Here is a 19,645-nt window from a genome sequence, read left to right on the forward strand (position 1 = left end):
TTTAATTGAATATTTCAAACGAAAATTGAAAAATAAGTTGACAAAACTAGTAATAAGGCCCAAACATTGCCAAAGCGGGACTCCATGCACAAGAATATCAATAAAAAATCTTACATAAATTTTCAAAACATCACGGAGCAGTGAAGATGAAAGCAAGTAGATTTTACAACAAGTTTTGTACAAATTTGCAGATTCGCCTAGAAACCGTGATGGTTAGCCCACGTTTTTTTTTTTTTTAAGAAAATGTCATTCTTATAGTTTTGTGAGCCAGAAGTGTATTTTTAATAGAATATTTAAGCCAAAAATTGAAAATAAATTGACAAAAATTGTAGTGGGGCCCAAAACATTACCGAAACGGGACTTCATCCACAAGAATATTAATAAAAGTCTTACATAAATTTTCAAAAACTCACCGAGCAATGATAGAAAATAGATTTTACGACGATTTTTGTACAAATTTGCAAAATTGCCTAGAAACTGTGAAAGGTAGCCCACGTTATTTTGGGGAAAATGTAAATTTTTTGTTTTTGCAAATATTTTCCGCCATGATTAAGAGTAACTTTATAAAGCAATTGAATTTTTATGTTTGTCGAATATGGAAATTGAAATTGGTTTTACTATTTCTTCAGCCACAATTGAATTTTTATTAGAATATTTAAGCCAAAAACTTAAAAATAAATGGACAAAAAATGTGGTGATGCTCAAAACATTGGCGAAACGGGACTCCATCTACAAGAATATTAACAAAAAATCTTGCACGAATATTCTAAACCTCAAGGTGGGTGAAGATGAAAGTAAATAGATTTGAGGACAATTTTTATAAAAAATTGCAAAATCGCCAAGAAATCGTGATAACGCCCATGTTTTTTTTTTTTTTGAGAAAAATGCAAATTTTTTATTTTTTCTGAAATAGTTTCCGTCATGGTTAAGAGTAACTGTATAAGGCAATTGGAAACGGTTTTACCATTTATTGAGCCACAAATGTACTTTTTGGAGAATATTCAAGCCCAAAACTTAAAAATAAATGGACAAAAATTGTAGTGAGGCCTAAAACATTGGCGAAACGAATTGCATCTACAAGAATATTAACAAAAAGTCTTATATGAATATTCAAAACATCACGATGCGGTGAAGGTGAAAACATATAGAATTCACGACATTTTTTTTGTACAAATTTGTAAAATCGCCTAGAAACCATGATGTGGGCTAATAATTATTTGGGCGGCGTGTAGCTTGATATGAAACCTATAAGTCTTGGATGCATTACAACAATCTACAATATAGAAGAATTGGTTCACTAGCTACAAATAGTACCGATACCTTTTAAGATAAAACTCAACATCGACATAGAATTATAATATAGCCCTAATGAACCCAATATTTGGACTAGGGTGATTGAGCACAATATCAGTACTAAGTAGTGGGCTCACGCCGTTGCACAACAATTTGGTTAGGTAGCCTCTTGCCTGGACTTGGAACTCAGATATCTTGAGTGAGAGCTGGGTACGTATCCATTCTTGCCATATATATTAAGTTAATTATTTCAAAAAGCAAGGGGATTGTATATCAAGAGTACCAAATGCATGTTCATTCAGGCTCCACTTCTCTTATTTATCAACAAGCAGAGGTCACATAGTATATTATATTGATACTAAATGGAGCTTACCGCATCTATGAATTAACCGCTCTGCAATTCTTCCGAATTTGTCCACTCAAACCAGTAAGGGTGCGTTTGTTGCATCGGACTGTCTCGGACTGGACTAACTTCAGGGACTAAACTGGACTGGCTTAGACTAGACTAAGCTGGACTAACTTAGTGAAGCGTTTGGTGCAGTGTCAGACTAAGAAGCAGAACTATAATATTATATTATTTAATCTATATTTATTAATATTTTTTTAAATTTAATCTATATCAATTAATATTTTATTATTTCTGTATCATTTTCCATTTTTTTTACTCCTCTTCTTCTCTGTTTTATATGCCTCCCTCTTTATCATTTTCCATTTTTTTCTCCACCCTCCGTCTCCTCCTTCCCCCTTCCTTTTTCTTCTGTTTCACATATGTACCACTGTCCCCTCTCCCCTCTCTCCCCTTGTATTCATTTCGTTTCGCCTCCAAGGAAACGCTTGGAGTAGGAGTTGCAGTGTGGCAGAGGGATCTCAAATTGCGAAGATCGTTTTCGGATCCAAAGTTCTTTAGGCGAAGACCGTTATCTTTGTTTTATGGGTCTAATTCCAGTTCAATCGACGAAAATGGAGAACCCGTTTCTGCATTTCGATTAAGTGTTAAATGTTCTTTTGTCTGTTCGTCGGGAAATTTAGGTTGTGGGTTCGTCGGAAAGCAAATACGGGGTTGGGTTCGCTGGGTTCGCAGGATGATGGAGGTTGGCAAAAAGGCTAGATTTTGATGACTGGGTTCGCGGGATATTGGTGATGGTGGAGACAGGATTAGCAATCCTGTCGTTTTCAAGGGGTTTAGCTAAGATCAGCGAGCGAAGGAGTTAGTCGGCACGAGTCCGAGCTAATCCCATTTAACCTAGTCCCTTGCTATACCAAACATGGGTTATTAATCCTAGCTAGTCCAGTCCTAGCTAAGGAGGTCAAACAAACGAGGCCTAAGTGGACTAATATTTCCCATCTTGATCATGGACTTAACAACGTCATCAAAGAAAAGCTTAGGGTTTCTTTTGTAGCTGTCAACAAGAGCTCTAGTAACCGGATTCATCACTACTAAATAGAATTTGGTCAGAACGAAGAAGACCCTTTCCATCGAGTAAGTTCTGGAAGTAGTGGTTGTCAAATAGATCATTCGAATTTTGGTCAAGCGCTGATACTTCGTTGCCATCACCATTCACAAGACATACATGTTGCATATCAGATAGCATGGTTTTTTCAATTGTACTATCTGGACCTCAAGTGTTCGAGAAGTTCCAAAGTCTTTTGCTGAAAATGGCACACCTAGCTCTTCCAATTGTATGGGCACCTATGTACACACTGTAAAGATACTAGTACTTGCAGATTTGAGAGAGATGAGAGAAAGAGAGATTTGTATTAGTAAAATTGCTTTGTTTTTGTTCAGTCGTGAAGGTTTACAATGATCACCTATATAGGTGTTTTAGTACAAAGCTTGTAGAGCAAGTATTCCTTGTTAACTACCTCCTTATATCAACTAACTCTATCTCTAACCAACTTTATCCAAGTCCACCAGATTCTAACTACTAACTATATGCATAACAGCCTATTTAATCTCTTGACAAGTGGCTTTATTTTGACCATTGATAATCTCATCACTTGGATCACAATCTTGCACCTTATCCTTCTTACATCCCCCCGCAATCTGATGCTCAAGGGCACTGAGCATGAGATTGCTGCAATGCTGTTGAAGCAATGGTGCATATAAGCTTTTTGTAAGAATATCTGAGATTGATCTGTTGAAGACACATGTTGAACTTGAAGATCTCCTCGAGTGAATCTCTCCCGCACAAAATGATAGTCTATTTCAATGTGTTTAGACTTAGCATGAAACACAGGATTGGTAGATAGTCACAGTACATCATGGGAGGGGAATGTAAAGATATATGCATATGACAGAATAGTTGTCGAATCCATGCAAGTTCAGCAGCTGTGATTGCTAGGGCTCGATACTCAGCTTCGGTAGAGGATCGAGAAACAGTGTGTTGTTTTTTAGATGCCCAAGAAATAGGATTTGAACCAAGAAACACAACAAAACTTGAAGTCGATCTCCTATCATTTGGATCACCTGCCCAATCGGCATCACTATAAGCTTGTAGATGCATTGGTCCTAGTTTGAAATGAATACCATATGTAGATGTTCCTTTGAGGTATCGAATGATTCTTTTCACTACAATAACATGTGAAACCATAGGATTGTGCATGAACTGGCAAGCTTAATTAACTGAAAATGAGATGTAAGGTCTAGTAAAAGTAAGGTACTGAAGTGCCTCAACAACACTCTTATATTGCTCAGGAATATGATAAGGCTTGCCATCATCCTTGAGTAACCTGTGATAGGGGAGACATGGTGTGGCACATGGTATAGACTCCAGTAAATCAACTTTATCAACTAACTCATTGATATACTTGGTCTGTGATACAAACAATCCTTCTGAGGTATAACTAATCTGCAATACCAGAAAGTAGTGTAATAAACCCAAATCCTGCTTTTCAAACTCTGCAGTGAGAGCTGTGATAACTTGACTGATCAAGTGAGAGCTGCTACATGTGAGAATAACATCATCAACATACAATAACAATAACATTGTTCCCTGTGAAGACTGCTGCACAAACAAAGATGAATCAGCATTTGAGACTTGAAACCCCAAACTTGGTAAAAAACTGGTGAACCTTTCATTCCAGGCTCGAGGAGCCTGTTTTAGGCCATATAGTGATTTGTAAAGTTTACAGACATAGTTTGAGGGATGATTTACACTTCAAAACCCGGAGGCTGTGCCATATAAACTTCCTCTTGAAGTATGCCATGTAGAAAGGCATTTTTGACATCGAGCTGCCTGAGAGACCACTTGAATTGAGCAGCTAAGGCAAAGATCAACCTTATAGTTGTAGGTTTCACCACAAGGCTAAATGTTTCCAGATAATCAACACTATCTTTTTGGCTATACCCTTATGCTACAAGTTGTGCCTTATACCTTGCCACAGACCCATCTGCATTTTTCTTTATTTTGTAAATCCATTTGCATCCAACTAAATTCTTATCAGGTGGTAATGGAACTAAAGATCAAGTCTTTTGAGAATGAAGAGTTGTTATTTCTTCTTGCATTGCAATCTGCCATTCTGGAACTTGTGAGGCAGCTTTGAAGGTTTTTGGTTCGGAAGTAACAGTAACTGAAAAAGCCTTCTTTTGGAACACCTCATTCTTGAACCTTGTTTGCATAGGATGTACATTCTGTGGTATTGGAAAAACAACATTTAGGTGCTCATGTTGAAAATCAGGATCCACAGGGATAAGGTGTTGTGTACTGGAACTGATTGGGGATAAGTGATGTAGTGAAGAAGCACATGGTATGTTTGATGTATGATTTGCAGTTGGAGGTATATAAATAAACTCCAGAGCACTAGTTGAAATTGTTTTCAAAGAATCTGAGGCTCTAGATGCAGACAAAGATTCTGAAGCACTAGATGAATGCATATTCAAAGAATCTGTGGTCTGAGATGATAATGAATGAGATGAGGGTGAAAGTGAATGCAATGAAGGTTGTAATGCTTGATTTGTTAATGTGATTATTGGAGGTAACTGAGGTGAATGTACTGGAGGATTTGGTGAATGTAATTGTGATGATGCAAAAGACAATTTTAAGTGTTGAAATAAACCAGGGTTTGAATATGGAAAAGTATATTCATCAAACAAAGCATGCCTGGCCACATAAATTTTACCATTAGCAATATTTAGACATATAAAGCCCTTATATTGGCCTGCATATCCCAAAAACACACAAGTTGCTATTTTAGGCTGAAGTTTAGAAGTGTTATAGGGTTTTAAGAGGGGAAAACATGCACAACCAAAGACCCTAAGATGTTTGATCTCAGGAACTGTGTTATATAACTTTTGAAATGGTGAGTGCATATTTAAAGAAGCACAAGGCATCCTATTGATCAGATAGGAGGTAGTAGCACATGCATGAAACCAAAATTGGGTAGGCAAGTTTGCAGTTTGAAGAAGTGTAATTGCTGTTTCTACAAGATGCCTATGTTTCCTTTCTGCCAAACCATTCTGTTCAGGTGTATATGAACATGATTTGTGATGTAAAATACCATGTTTTGACCAAAATTGTTGAAACTTATTGCTTGTATATTCACCACCACCATCACTTTGAAATATTTTGACTATAGCAGAAAACTGGGAACACAAATAGGCATGAAACTGAACAAAGATTGCAAAAACTTCTGATTTATTTCTTAATGGAAAAATCCATGTGTATCGAGTACAATCATCTATGAAGGTTACATAATACCTAAACCCTTCATAAGATAGTAAAGGGGCAAGTCCCCATACATCACTGTGTATTTTCTTTAAAGGTTGTGCAGATTTGGTTACAGGAAAATTAAATGGTAACTTGGCGAACTTTCCCTCTAAACATGGTGTACATATTAAGGAGTATGTGTCTAGTGGTGCAGGAACTTGAGATTGAAGTAGAATTGCAAAAGTAATTGCATTGGATGTGTGTCCTAGTCGTTTGTGCCATATGCTTGAATTAACTGGTTTTGCAAGGAAGCATGAATGAGATGCAGGTGATGTAGGTGACTGCTTCTATGAAATAGTGAATGGAATAGGGTAGTAACCAGCTTTACACAGCCCCTTGAGTATTATTTTCCTTGTGGATTTGTCTAAAACCCAAAAAGAAACATCATCACAAATGAAGCTGCACCTATTGTCCTTGCAGAGTTGATAATGGATAACAAATGCTGAGAAAGTTTGGGAACATGTAAGACATTCTTAAGAGTGGGGGAATGTTGTGGTAACACCAATTTAGAAGTACCAATATTAGAAATTTGCAAACCTGCACCGCTTGTGGTGGTAATTGTATCAGTTCCTTGATATGGGGTAGGCAGATCCAAGTTTGCCAATTCCGAGGTCATGTGTGATGTAGCACTAATGTCTGCAACCCAAAACTGTTCAGATGGTGCTGAAGGTTGATGATTGGCATGCATAGTAATGAGATTAACATTTGGAGGCCTGCCTTGATATGCAAAGTTACTTCTGTGGTAACATTGGAGAGCTGAATGTCCATATTTCCAACATATTTGACATTGAGTAGGAGAGCTCGAAGTTGTGTTGGTATGTCTTTGAAAATAATCTGCAGCAACATAACCTTTCTTTTTGCATATTTGACAAATAGGGAAATCAGAATGATGATCCGGGCAGTTCGATTGATATGGTTTTGAAGTACCAAGAATGCTAGGATTACCATTGGGAAACCATGTACTATAATTGTATTGAAATCTTCCTCTCCTTTTACCTCTGAAATTATTATCCTTATAGCTCCCATAGTTATGATAACCCTCATTGAAATTGTTATGAGACCCATTTCCATGATTATGATTTGTAGAACTTGATCTTTCACTATGCTTGAAAGACTGATCAGAAGAAGATCTTGATTGCTCATTATCGATAACAAGTGATTTCCCTTTGTTAGATTGAATTCCAGCAACCATGGCATTGCCAAAAGATAGTCCAGAAGAACTGTAAAAGGATTGCTCAATAATGGCTTCTTCTGCCAAAAGTTGAGATCTGAAATCCTTGAAAGATATTCCATTCTCCATTCCTCTGCCCACACAATGGAATGTGTTGAATTCTGTGGGTAAGCCTTTCAATGCAAGAATGATAATATCATCATCATCATCAAAGAGTACTTCAGCTGTAGCAAGATGGTCTTTTGCATCTTTGATCTTTTGGAGATAGACCGAAACTGATTCTGACCCTTTCTTGATATTCTGCAGCTTTGTCTTCATCTGAAAGATTGTAGCTTTTGTTACCGCAGAGAACTTTTCAGTGAGATTCAACCACATCTCAGAAGAACTCTTGCTCCCAATGATGTAAGAAATGGCAGTCGAGGATAATGTGGCAATGAGTAATTGCATTAATGCACGATCATGCATTTTCCAGACCAAGTAGTCATCATTTTCAACCCCTTCAGTGTTAGAATCATCGTTAAATCTTGGTGGGCACTTTCTTGACCCATCAACGAACCCCATAATTCCATGGATTTCCAAAAGCAATCGGACCTGAAAGCTCCAAGTGAGGTAGTTTGAGTCATCAAGTTTTACTGTAACAAAAGTGGAGACTATAGAGAGAAGATTAGTGATGGGTGACTGAACAATTTGCAACTGAGCAGCAGTGACCATTTTTGCAGAATTTTTGCAAAAATTTTTCGCTGAGGCTTTTGATCGAACAGTTGGTGGACGAACAAGAAGAAACCAACTTTCTGATAAACTTGTATATTTTTCGTCGCCAAAAATCACAGAGAGATACAAATTAGAGGGTATAGAAGAGAAATCAATGCTTTAGAGATTGAGCGGAAACACCGAATCAGCCGACGATGATACCATGTAAAGATACTAGTACTTGCAGATTTGAGAGAGATGAGAGAAAGAGAGATTTGTATTAGTAAAATTGCTTTGTTTTTGTTCAGTCATGAAGGTTTACAATGATCACCTATATAGGTGTTTTAATTAATATGTTTATACCATATTTAGGGCCTCGTATTTAGACCTCGTATAAATACTCGGGGGACTTAAATGTAATTATGTAATAAAGGAAGGGGCAAATATGTAATAATTGAGGAATCCTTATTTTATAAAAGGACCCCTCACCCTCACAATTAGAGGAGGCCAATTCATAAGGCTCCTCACCCCTTCTCAAAGCTCTCACTCTCAGAACTCTCTCTCTCTCCTTCAGATAAATACATAATCAGTGTGGACGTAGCCCAAACCTTGGGGTGAACCACGATACATCTTGTGTTATTTACATTACTTGTAGATTCACGGTCGGATTTACGTTGTTCCAAGACCTCTGGTTTTGTGCATCAATATTTGGCGCCGTCTGTGGGAATCGATACTATAAGTTGTGTCGGTTCTCTTTCATTTTTTCACCTCCACCGTGAATCTGCAAAAACCCAAAAAAAAACCCAAAGCTTTCCCAGAAAACCCAACGGTTCTTTCCCAAAGCTTGTGCCCCATTTTGCTTTGTATTAAAAAGTCCCACGAAATATGTGAAGGCAAAGATTAAGATTGTCCGAAAAAAAATATGGCAGTTCAGGCACAAAGTTTGTAACTTTATGAAGATTGGTCGTCGGCGGCGGCGGCGCAACTCCACTCTGTTTTGGGCATTGACGACATTTTTTCCGGCATTCCGAGCCCTCAGCCCCCTGCCGTTCCTCCTCCAGTTAATTATTTCCAATTTCTCACCCAAAATAAAAAAAAAAACACAAAAGCAAAAATTTCCCCATCCCTCTCAAAAAAAGATCAATCATCTGATCTGCCGTCTACGGCACTGATTCAATCTCCTGGAGATCTCCCATTTGTTTCCCCCCAAAACAAAAGCCTTTGGTTTTTCTGCATGCAGCATCATCGCAATCCGTTCGATCTTCTGTGTGATTAGGAAATCCGAATTGATGGGTTTCTTGTCGGATCGGACGGTTAACGTTTTTTTTTTCTCAACCTTTTCTTTCGCTTTTACATCTAAATCTCCTTCTTCTTTCCCGATTTGAACCTCCAAATCGCGTCTCCGGGATTCGGCTGTCTCTGCGAATTAAAGGTTTCGTGCTTTTTTCGAATTCAAATTCAGGAGGAATGAGCATGATGAAGTCTCAGGTTTGGCAGCCCTGCAAGAAGAAGCGGTAGTTTCAATATAAGCAGCTGCTGCAGGTGCCACGCCATCAAGCCCCTCTTCTGCGGCATGGGAAACAACCCCACTGTGTATGAGCTGGACGAAGACCCCAGAGGTAAGGACTTGGAGAGGGCGTTGATGAGGCTGCTAGGGACCTCCTCCGCCGTTCCCATCGCCTTTATCAATGGCAAACACGTCGTTTTTATCGATGGAACAACGACACTCTTGTTCCTCTTCTTAAAGAGGCCGGGGCTCTCTGGCTCTGAGACTTGTTCGTTCTCTTCTGTCTTGAGATAGTTCAGGCACAAAGTTTGTTGTTCGAACCACCTTTTTCTTCGTCGACCGTTCCGGTAAAAAGTTTTTGTCTTGGCATGATATACCATTGCAAGTGAGTGATGATGTATTCAACTTTGTGGTTGAAATACCCAAAGGATCGAGTGCAAAGATGGAGGTTGCTAATGATGAGCCAAACACCCCGATAAAGCAGGATACAAATAAAGGAGCATATTTGTGCTTCTCAGTCGTTGGATCCATAACCAAGCTGACCAGCTTCACCATTCTTTCTTTCCTGCTTCAAGGATCATCTTCTTTACAGGGTGGTAGCCATGTGAAATCACTTTCTGAAGGCCCATAGGATATTTCTACTTGAGTTATAAAATGGGGTGGGAAACAAAAGAAGAAAGCAGAAAGAAAAATAATCAAGTAAGCTGTGGCATAAAAGCAAAAGACAAAGACGCAGTGGAAAGAAAAGAAGAAAAGCAAAAGATCTTCATATTATTATGATTCCTTCTGTCTTCCAGATGAAAAGACAGAGAGAGTGCAGCAAAAAAACACAAGCAAAAGCAAGGAATAAACACCCGCACTACAAAAGCAAGGAATAAACACCCCACCAGAGTGATGTGGTTTACTTTTCTTGTTTTTGTATGATGTAATTTATTTTTCCTATCTTTCGGAGACATTTGTATAAACCCCATCAGAGGGTAATAATACCAAAAAAAAAAAAAAAAAAAGGCCAAGCCCAAAATAAATGGGCTGGAATGTTGTGTAGAGGACGAAGGCCCATAAGCCCAAAATAGCTCCAACCAGGCGATCAAAAGTACGCCTAGTACTCCACAATTATTCAGCAACCTGCCGCTATTACCACCAACCAGATGATCAAAAGTACGCCCAGTACTCCAAAATTATTCGGCATCCTGCCGCTATTACCACCAACCAGGTGATGAAATGTACAACCCGTACTCTAATATCATTTGGCAACTAGCCATTCATGCCACCAACCAAGTGATGAAATGTAGAACCCATACAACTCGTACTCTAATATCATTTGGCAACTAGCCATTCATGCCACCAACCAGGTGATGAAATGTACAACTCGTACTCTCCTTCATGTCACCAACCAGGTGATCAAAAGTACGCACAGTACTTCATATTATACATGAGCATTACTCATGTCAATCATACATAAACATTCATGAGCATCACTCATATCAATCATACATAAACATTCATGAACATCACTCATGTCAACATTCATGAGCATCACTCATGTCAACATCCATGAACATCACTCATGTCAATCAAACATTCATGAGCATCACTCATGTCAATCAGCTTCAAAAGCTTCATTTACAAAAGTTCTAGCTTCAAAAGCTTCATTTACAGAGCTCCAGCTTCAAAGCTTCACTTACAAAACTTCAGTGCAGGGTATACAAATAACGCCTCCAAACAACCGCCATTTCGGCCCATACATGACTCATGTCAACATCCATGAGCATCACTCATGTCAATCAAACATTCATGAGCATCACTCATGTCAATCAACTTCAAAAGCTTCATTTACAAAAGTTCTAGCTTCAAAAACTTCATTTACAGAGCTCCAGCTTCAAAGCTTCACTTACAAAACTTTAGTGCAGGGTATACAAATAACGCCTCCAAACAACCGCCATTTTGGCCCATACATGAATTCAATTTGAAGTCTCCAGCCAACAGACTCTATTGACCGAAGACTTGGGGGACTACATCATGTACCATATATTGGGCCTCAACTGGGCCTCATGAAAAATACTTGGGGGACTCTAGCCCATCATTCATGTATTGAGGAGCGAGCCTTTATTCTATAAAAGGGACTCCCTCACCATCATTAGAGAGCATCGTCGCCTACTGAGCAACTGCCTCGCCGCGAGCATTAACTCTAGCCCATATTTATGTATTGAAGAGTGAGCCCTTATTCTATAAAATGACTCCCTCACCTTCGTTAAAGAGTATCACCGCCAGCTAAGCAACCGCCTCGCCACGAGCATCACTCCTAACCCATTATTCATGTACTGAGGAGCGAGCCCTTATTTAATAAAAGGGACTCCCTCACCATCTTTAGAGAGCATCAACTCTAGCCCATCATTCATGTATTGAGAAGCGAGCCCTTATTCTATAAAAGGGACTCCCTCATCGTCAAACGCCACAAGTAGAGCCAACCAAGGCAACATAAGCCACGAGCCTCGCAGCCTCACAACGTGTGCTACTTCTAGTTGAGCATCATTTCAAATTGAGCACCGCCTCATATCAAGCATCAGTTCAAGACAACATCTAGTTACTTCGGCCCACACATGGACTGAATTTCAAGTCTCCAGCCAAAAGACTCTCTTGACTGAAGACTTGGGGGACTGCTGTTTATACCATATTTAGGGCCTCGTATTTAGACCTCGTATAAATACTCGGGGGACTTAAATGAATTATGTAATAAAGGAATGGGCAAATATGTAATAAGTGAGGAGTCCTTATTCTATAAAAGGACTCTTCACCCTCACAATTAGGGGAGGCCAATTCATAAGGCTCCTCACCCCCTCTCAAATCTCTCACTCTCAGAGCTCTCTCTCCCCCTCAGATAAATACATAATCAGTGTGGATGTAGCCCAAACCTTGGGGTGAACCACGATACATCTTGTGTTATTTACATTACTTGCAGATTCACGGTCGGATTTACGTTGTTCCAAGACCTCCGGTTTTGTGCATCAACATAGTACAAAGCTTGCAGAGCAAGTATTCCTTGTTAACTACCTCCTTATATCAACCAACTCTATCTCTAACCAACTTTATCCAAGTCCACCAGATTCTAACTACTAACTATATGTAGGGGTGGAAAAAATTCCCTAAAATCCTGAACCAAACCGAAAAAATCCCGATCCCAAACCAAAAATTTCCCAAACCGAAATTCTCGAAATTTTCGGGGTGCTATCCTGAACCAATCCCAAAATTTCGGTACGGGATTCGGGATTGGCTTCTCGATATCGGGAATCCCATACCGAACCGAAAATATATAATATTAATTATATATATATATATTTATACATATATATTATATATATTATTCTTTTATAATTGATGTTAGTAGTTTCTAATTCATGCTCTGCAACCTGAAATGCCCTACACCTTGCATATTTTTCATGTTCTGTTTGATATTCATTTGGATTTTATTATTGCTGCTGCCATGGCTAATGATTTCAAAATGCCTGATTCTTTTGTCTCTCAACAGATTGCAAAAAGGGTTTAATTAATTTGAATTTTGACTCTGATAAAAACAGTCAGACATGCTAGTTTTAGATTAAATGGTAGTGTGAATGAAATGACATTCCTAGTTCATGAATGTGTTTTTGAATTATATATTTGAACAACAATTCATAATTTCATATTTCAATTTGGGATTCCCGATTTGTCCCGAAATCCCGAAAATATTTCGGGATTCCCGAAAATTTAGTTTGGGATTGGTCTTTAAATTCCCTTTCCGAAAAATTTCGGTTTGGGATTCGGGATACTAGTTTCGATATAGTATCCCATACCGAACCACCCCTAACTATATGCATAACAGCCTATTTAATCTCTTGACAAATGGCTTTATTTTGACCATTGATAATCTCATCACTTGGATCACAATCTTGCACCTTATCCTTCTTCTTACACACACATGATGAGCAAAGGGAAAAAGTACACAAAGGAGGATAGGGCACTACATTTTAGATATAGGGATAAGTTTATATACACACACACACACACATATTTGTTATATGATATATACATCTATATATACACTACTAGAAAGTTTGACCCAATATAATTTCATTTTTAGGACTCCCCAATTCCTTTGTGATACCCCAATACCAATCAAGTTTGACTCTCAAATGCAAAATGCATACAAGCACGCCAACAGAAACGAAACAATAATCTCAGTCGTTTCTAATATAATAGCAAAGATAGAAATTGCAACCATTTCTATAATTATATAGGCTTTTTTGTTATGTACCTGACAAGGAGACCACATCTGTGACATTGAGTCCAACATTGCCAAAATTTGAAATTATTGTATCCAATGTGTCATATTGAGAAGGAATAGCAAGATTAGCTCCTCTTTGATTTGGCACCTGTCCGTCCCTTCTTCCCAGTAAAACTTTCCACGACGGGCCTCCACTCTCACATTGTCATGCCCTTAGATTCATCCGTCGCGTCCGTTCTTCTATATAATAATTATATGAATCTCGAACCTCTACATTTAGAGGCCGTTTTCGCTACATGCTGCCTAATGACCTTTGCCACGTTTAATGATATTATCTACCCGAAGAGGGTGGGGGAGTGAGTTAAGCCTTACAATGGACTAGTAATAATGTAATTCAAATTCGTATTTGCCACGTTAAATTAAATGTGATGTAATATATTGTAATTACTTACTTGAGCTCTTTTCTGACAAAACAACAGCTAACTAGTTTTTTTTTTAGTTGAGCTAGTTGCATTTGAAGAAAGTTAGGGTTCCACTACTAACCTAATTGGCTATATAGAGAGTAGCCCAACTTATTTATAAGTTTAGCACATGGACAACACAAAGCGGGTGATGTAGAGCAAGTGTGACCGTTGGCTTCACATGCAAAACAACATGCTTTGATACAATGAAGAAAGTTGGGGTTCCATTATTAAACCAATTGGTTAATTATATGGGTAGTAGCCCAACTTACTTATAAGTCAATACAACAAGGTACCTCCTCCTATCAATGTGAGATTCATTCTTCACAAAATCTAACGTGGGTTGGTCAGATGTTGGAGGGAATCGAAAATCTTCCCTTGTTCAAATTTGACTTCATATCCTAATTTTGTCATTTACTATGTTGCATCGGCAATTTAAGATAAGAAACTATTGACACTTCAAAAATCTTATTATGCGCACTGCTCATAAGAGTACTTTTCTTTCTAAAACTAGAAAGTTTAGAGTGCACAGTTAAATTTTTTACTACCAATAACAATTCCCTTTAAGATATTAAGATATTTTTTATATTTTGTTTCTCTAATTCGTTTTCTATTTGAACTCCTAGACCTTCTAGTACCAAGAGGCATAATATAAACATCTTTAGGGTGCTAGGGGTCTGTTTGAGATTTCCTGCAAAATAATGGGTTTCATTACTTCTCTTTGGCGTGTTACTACCTTATTAATTTGAGAAACCAAAGATGAAAACTTACCAAGAGTACAGAATCTCGGGCGATCAGGGCTAATATATCAGCACAAGATACAACTCCACTACATGCACCCTCCACAGCATTTTTGACTTTGTCTACCACTTCAAATCCTCTTGCTGAGTTCAAATTTGAAGTGGGAAATTTCTCACTGTTACGTCCATCCAATAGAATGGATGCATCACAGCCCTAATTAAGGTCAAATTACGTGAAAATATATGATTCGGATGAAATCATAAAGGCCTGTAAAAAAAATTATTGCCAAAATTTTCTGAACTCACATTCACAAAGCAATCGAGAAAGTGAAGCCGAAGCAACGAAGCTGCCATTCGCATTTCGTTCTTTACAGCATTTGTAACCTCCTTCCTGACTATTTTATAAAGATCTGGACATATCTGCTTATAGAAATCTGCAGAAGATCAGACTTCACAGCTAAACACAACATGAATGCATTTATGAGCAAAAATAAGCTATTATAGTCTATAGATCTATTCTTCATGGTTGTTTAGCGAAGGCCAAGAATGAAGAGATAAATTTGAAGTTATATTATTAATAGCAAAAGTTCAAGCAGCTTCATTAAAATTGCATAAACCCCAATCCATAGATGAATTAGTGCACTAAATGTTTTGCCAATCAGAAATTGACAAAGCTGTGAGATTTCTGATTATTGGGTTGCAATCATTTAAACTTGTACCATGGAAAATGTGAGACAATGAATCAAAGTAAAACATTTGGAAAGCATTAAGGGTTCAATAATTCGAGGAACTTTGCCAAAATTCCGTGATACAATCATTAAGTTGCCGATGCATCAAGAATGTTTAATAGTTAAACCACTAAACAAAGGTGTCTTGTGAAAGCTCTTTCAAATGTACTGGATCTTTCTATCTAGATTTTTGTGGTGTATTCAAAACATATTTTAGCACAAGTTCTATAATACTTTAAAATTTAAATTTCCTCGTCCAAGGACACCATAAAGAACTAAAGACATAGTCATGAACAAATTAATATTGACATTATAGAGTACTCAACTATTTACAGGATAAGGTTATCAAACAATCAAATGCAGATAATTTTTTTTTGATGTGATTAATTGTCGCATATCATGTTATATTACTAATCCATCTTGTTTTAACATATAATAATGGACGTGAAATATCAACATTAATATCTATCCATATTATTATACTTGAACTAGAAGTAATAATCTTCCATGACAGTGTGGCTGTTACATCCAAAATATTTTGCAATCAAATTGTGATCGATTGTACCTTTTATACTGTTAAAGCATCCAACACTAATCCAATTAAACATAATTTCTAGGTTAAAGCCAGATTTTCAACCAAAACATTTAAGAATTAGAAAGGAAAAGTAGAAAAAGATATTAAAAAAATAAAAAGAAATGTAATATATGGCGCCAATTCATCAAACAAAAGTAACAGCAGACACATGTAGATATATCCACAGTATATCAGTTTGGACGTGTCTGATGGATAACTTGCCACGTGGCAAAAGACCGGAGATATTAGTGTGCTTGCACTTATGAGCCTCTCAGCCTCTGCTTCTTCAATCTTCGGTCACCAATGGCGGCAGCAGTAGCAAATCTAACAAACCTGAGAAGCTTCCATTATTGGCGCCAAAAACCCACATTCTCACCATCGCCAACAACTCTTCCCTTCTACAGAAACTCTTCAGCTTCAAGTGCAGGCCGTACAAAGTCGTTGACGAAAGTGTTGACTCAAGAAGAAGTTTCGTTTACGGAGCAAGAGAACTCCCTCGTCGAAGCCCTCATCGGAATCCAAGGCCGAGGCCGCTCTGCTTCTCCTCAGCAACTAACTGTAGCACTTCTCTCTGCTTCACTTTATAAAATATCCTGTAATATTTTTTATTTTTTAAGAAAATTGATTGAACGAGAATTGCTAATGCTTTTGCAGGATGTTCAAAATGCTGTGAATGTTCTTGAAGGTTTACAAGGCGTTCCTGACCCGGTTCGTCATCGTTGTTATATTAATATTCCAAACAGATGCATATATGTGCTTTTGAGAAATACGCGCAATAAAATACCGGCCACAAAGTTTTAATCAAAAGTAGAACTAAGAGACGCTAAACTGATAATAAGTCATATACATACAAATTCAGGTTTAGTTTCTTTTTCGTTTCTCTTAGGTTTTATTTTTTATGTAAAGTTTATAATCGGTTATATTTGTGCATATTTCCGTGTATGCTTAATTTATAAAGGGTCTCATTAAATTTATTTATAGGAATATTGAATTTGTATGTTTTGTTATGTATGCAGACAAGTTCTAGTTTAATTGAAGGGCGCTGGCAATTGATGTTTACTACAAGACCTGGAACTGCCTCTCCAATCCAAGTATGACCTTATCAACTAAAGCTTTTTCCCCCTTTTGTAAATGATTATAATTTTTCTTTCTTATAAAATTAAGAAATTATAAAGGAATATGGTCTGTTTAATTTCTTTCAAATCATTCATCCGAAGAATCGAATTGTTATTTGTTGTGCATTCCTGTAAAGTGTTATCACAAATTTGAAAATTGCAAAAACTTGGTTTCTTTTGCACTATGTTTTGGATGTCCTTACAAACTTGAAATCATCCACCCTAACTATGTGACAGATGAACACATGTAATCCATTGTATATTTATAGGTATGGATCTTTTATTGAAACCAATTTTGTTTAAGACAATTGGTCTGGCTGATACTCTAAACAATTTGAAAGTGGCATTTAGTTTGTATCATGCTTCTAAAATTTTGCAGAGGACGTTTGTGGGGGTTGACTTCTTTAGCGTATTTCAAGAGGTATATCTTCGGACAAGTGATCCCCGCGTATCGAATATCGTCAAATTCTCTGATGCAGTAGGTGAACTAAAAGTAGAGGTACGACCTGCTATCTCTCCAACTCCGAAATATCATCACATATATCTTCTCAAAAACACAAAAGAGTTGCTACCATAGTACCATTCAGTTGTTATCTTTAGCCTCCTTTGATTCTAGTAAAAAATGTTGTCATAGTATTTTCTTTTCACTTATGCATTCTATATTTTCTTTTCACGCAGGCAGCAGCATCAATAAAAGATGGGAAACGAATCCTCTTTCGGTTTGACAAAGCTGCATTTTCTCTTAAATTTTTACCGTTTAAGGTTCCATATCCTGTTCCATTCAGACTTCTGGGAGATGAGGCAAAGGGCTGGTTGGATACCACATACTTGTCCGAATCTGGAAACCTTCGTATCTCAAGAGGAAATAAGGTAATTGGCACTTTGTTCCTTAGTAGTGTAAGGATTTTAATACTTTCTGTGCTGTATTTCACTTCAGTAATATTAACACATAGTCAGAGACTTTCAATTAATTGCTTAAATCTTAAAAATGAGTTGCTTATAGCTAAGGATATCCATAAATATCTTTGTAGTGCAGGGAACTACATTTGTGCTGCAAAAGAAAACCGGACCTAGGCAAAGATTGCTGTCAACAATCTCCACGGGTACAGGAGTTAAAGAGGTGATGTTTCCAATTCAATTTTCTGAAGTTGCATGCCTAAGAAAATTTTGCCTTCTTGATATGGTCTCCTGCAACCCCATTTCTTCTATCGCAGGCAATCGATGAGTTTATCTCGTTAAATCAGAACATGGGTGATCTGGAACTCCAAGACGGAGAGTGGGAAATGATATGGAGTTCACAGGTAATCTCATGCCTATAAATTGGCCATAGAGTGTTTTTATGTTGCCTTTTACAGATATCCTAGTGGCGTGGGAAGTGGAAAAGACACTGAGAGACTTGAATTTGGTGTGACTAATCCACTTAGAATTTTTTTGCCTACAATTTTCACTCGCCTCTCATATGTGGCAGGAAGAGACAGATAGTTGGTTAGAGAATGCAGCCAATGGTCTAATGGGAAAGCAAGTAAGCGAAAATTTATAGCTTATATTTTCGACAGATTTCTTTAATTCTCTTTCCTCTTTTCTTCTTCTAAAAAAAATGTAATGCTGTGATTATAGATTGTCAAGAAAGATGGACAAATAAAGTTTGTGGTTGATACCTTACTTGGACTCAAATTCTCCATAACTGGCACATTTGTGTAAGTTTCTCATTACTTGGAATTTATGGTAGTACTGCTGTATTGTGAAGCCTGATTTTTACATTCTCCATCACGTTGACAGGAAAACTGGCGGCAGAACATATGATCTTACAATGGATGACGCGGCCATCATCGGCGGTCAGTTTGGGTATCCTGTAGAGCTAGCGAGCAAGTTCGAACTTGAGATACTGTAAGATATCTCATTTTGTTATTCATGTACTTCTTTCCTCAAGATTTTGATTATCTGGAATCCCTTTTTTATGCATTTATCTACTCACACTGTATGCTGCAGGTATAGTGATGACAGGATCAGAATTACACGGGGGTTTAGAAAAATTGTTTTCGTGTATTTACGAACAGATGGTGTTGAACAGAACTAAGATGGTCTAACCGAACAGATATAAGATCTAAGTTTCAAGCGATGCAAATTTGGTTCTTGTAGTTCCTTGTGTTGGTAAATATGAAAGCATATCCAGATTATTTTGAATGTTTGATTGTAACTCTGAGAAAAAATACATACATATTAGCATTAATGTCTTGACATGTATTTCTTGGCTATTTTTTGCCTTATCGTAACATCAAATGTAATTATGAAATTAATCGTATCCCAGATATGCTCTACTCTGGTAAGAATTTGAAATTAATCATATCCCAAATATGTTCTACTCTCTGGTAAGAATTCATTTATGTTACAGTGTAAAA

At 37.4% G+C, this 19,645-nt stretch overlaps 1 protein-coding gene and 1 pseudogene across 1 annotated transcript; one reads left to right on the top strand and one right to left on the bottom strand.

Moving 5' to 3' along the window:
* Window positions 1–1,671: 1,671 nt before the first annotated feature.
* On the bottom strand, window positions 1,672–15,353 carry LOC126588992 (peroxidase N-like; annotated as a pseudogene).
* A 1,039-nt stretch (window positions 15,354–16,392) lies between these two features.
* On the top strand, window positions 16,393–19,608 carry LOC126588454 (probable plastid-lipid-associated protein 12, chloroplastic). Its single transcript, XM_050253545.1, has 11 exons — window positions 16,393–16,689; window positions 16,786–16,839; window positions 17,148–17,222; window positions 17,626–17,745; window positions 17,925–18,116; window positions 18,283–18,366; window positions 18,461–18,547; window positions 18,715–18,768; window positions 18,864–18,943; window positions 19,026–19,133; window positions 19,236–19,608. The coding sequence occupies exons 1-11, from the start codon at window positions 16,435–16,437 to the stop codon at window positions 19,321–19,323; spliced, it is 1,197 nt and encodes a 398-aa protein (XP_050109502.1). The 5' UTR covers window positions 16,393–16,434; the 3' UTR covers window positions 19,324–19,608.
* The last annotated feature ends 37 nt before the right edge of the window (window positions 19,609–19,645 follow it).

Source organism: Malus sylvestris, chromosome 11 (assembly GCF_916048215.2).
Source record: "Malus sylvestris chromosome 11, drMalSylv7.2, whole genome shotgun sequence".
NCBI classification, from domain to species: Eukaryota; Viridiplantae; Streptophyta; class Magnoliopsida; order Rosales; family Rosaceae; genus Malus; species Malus sylvestris.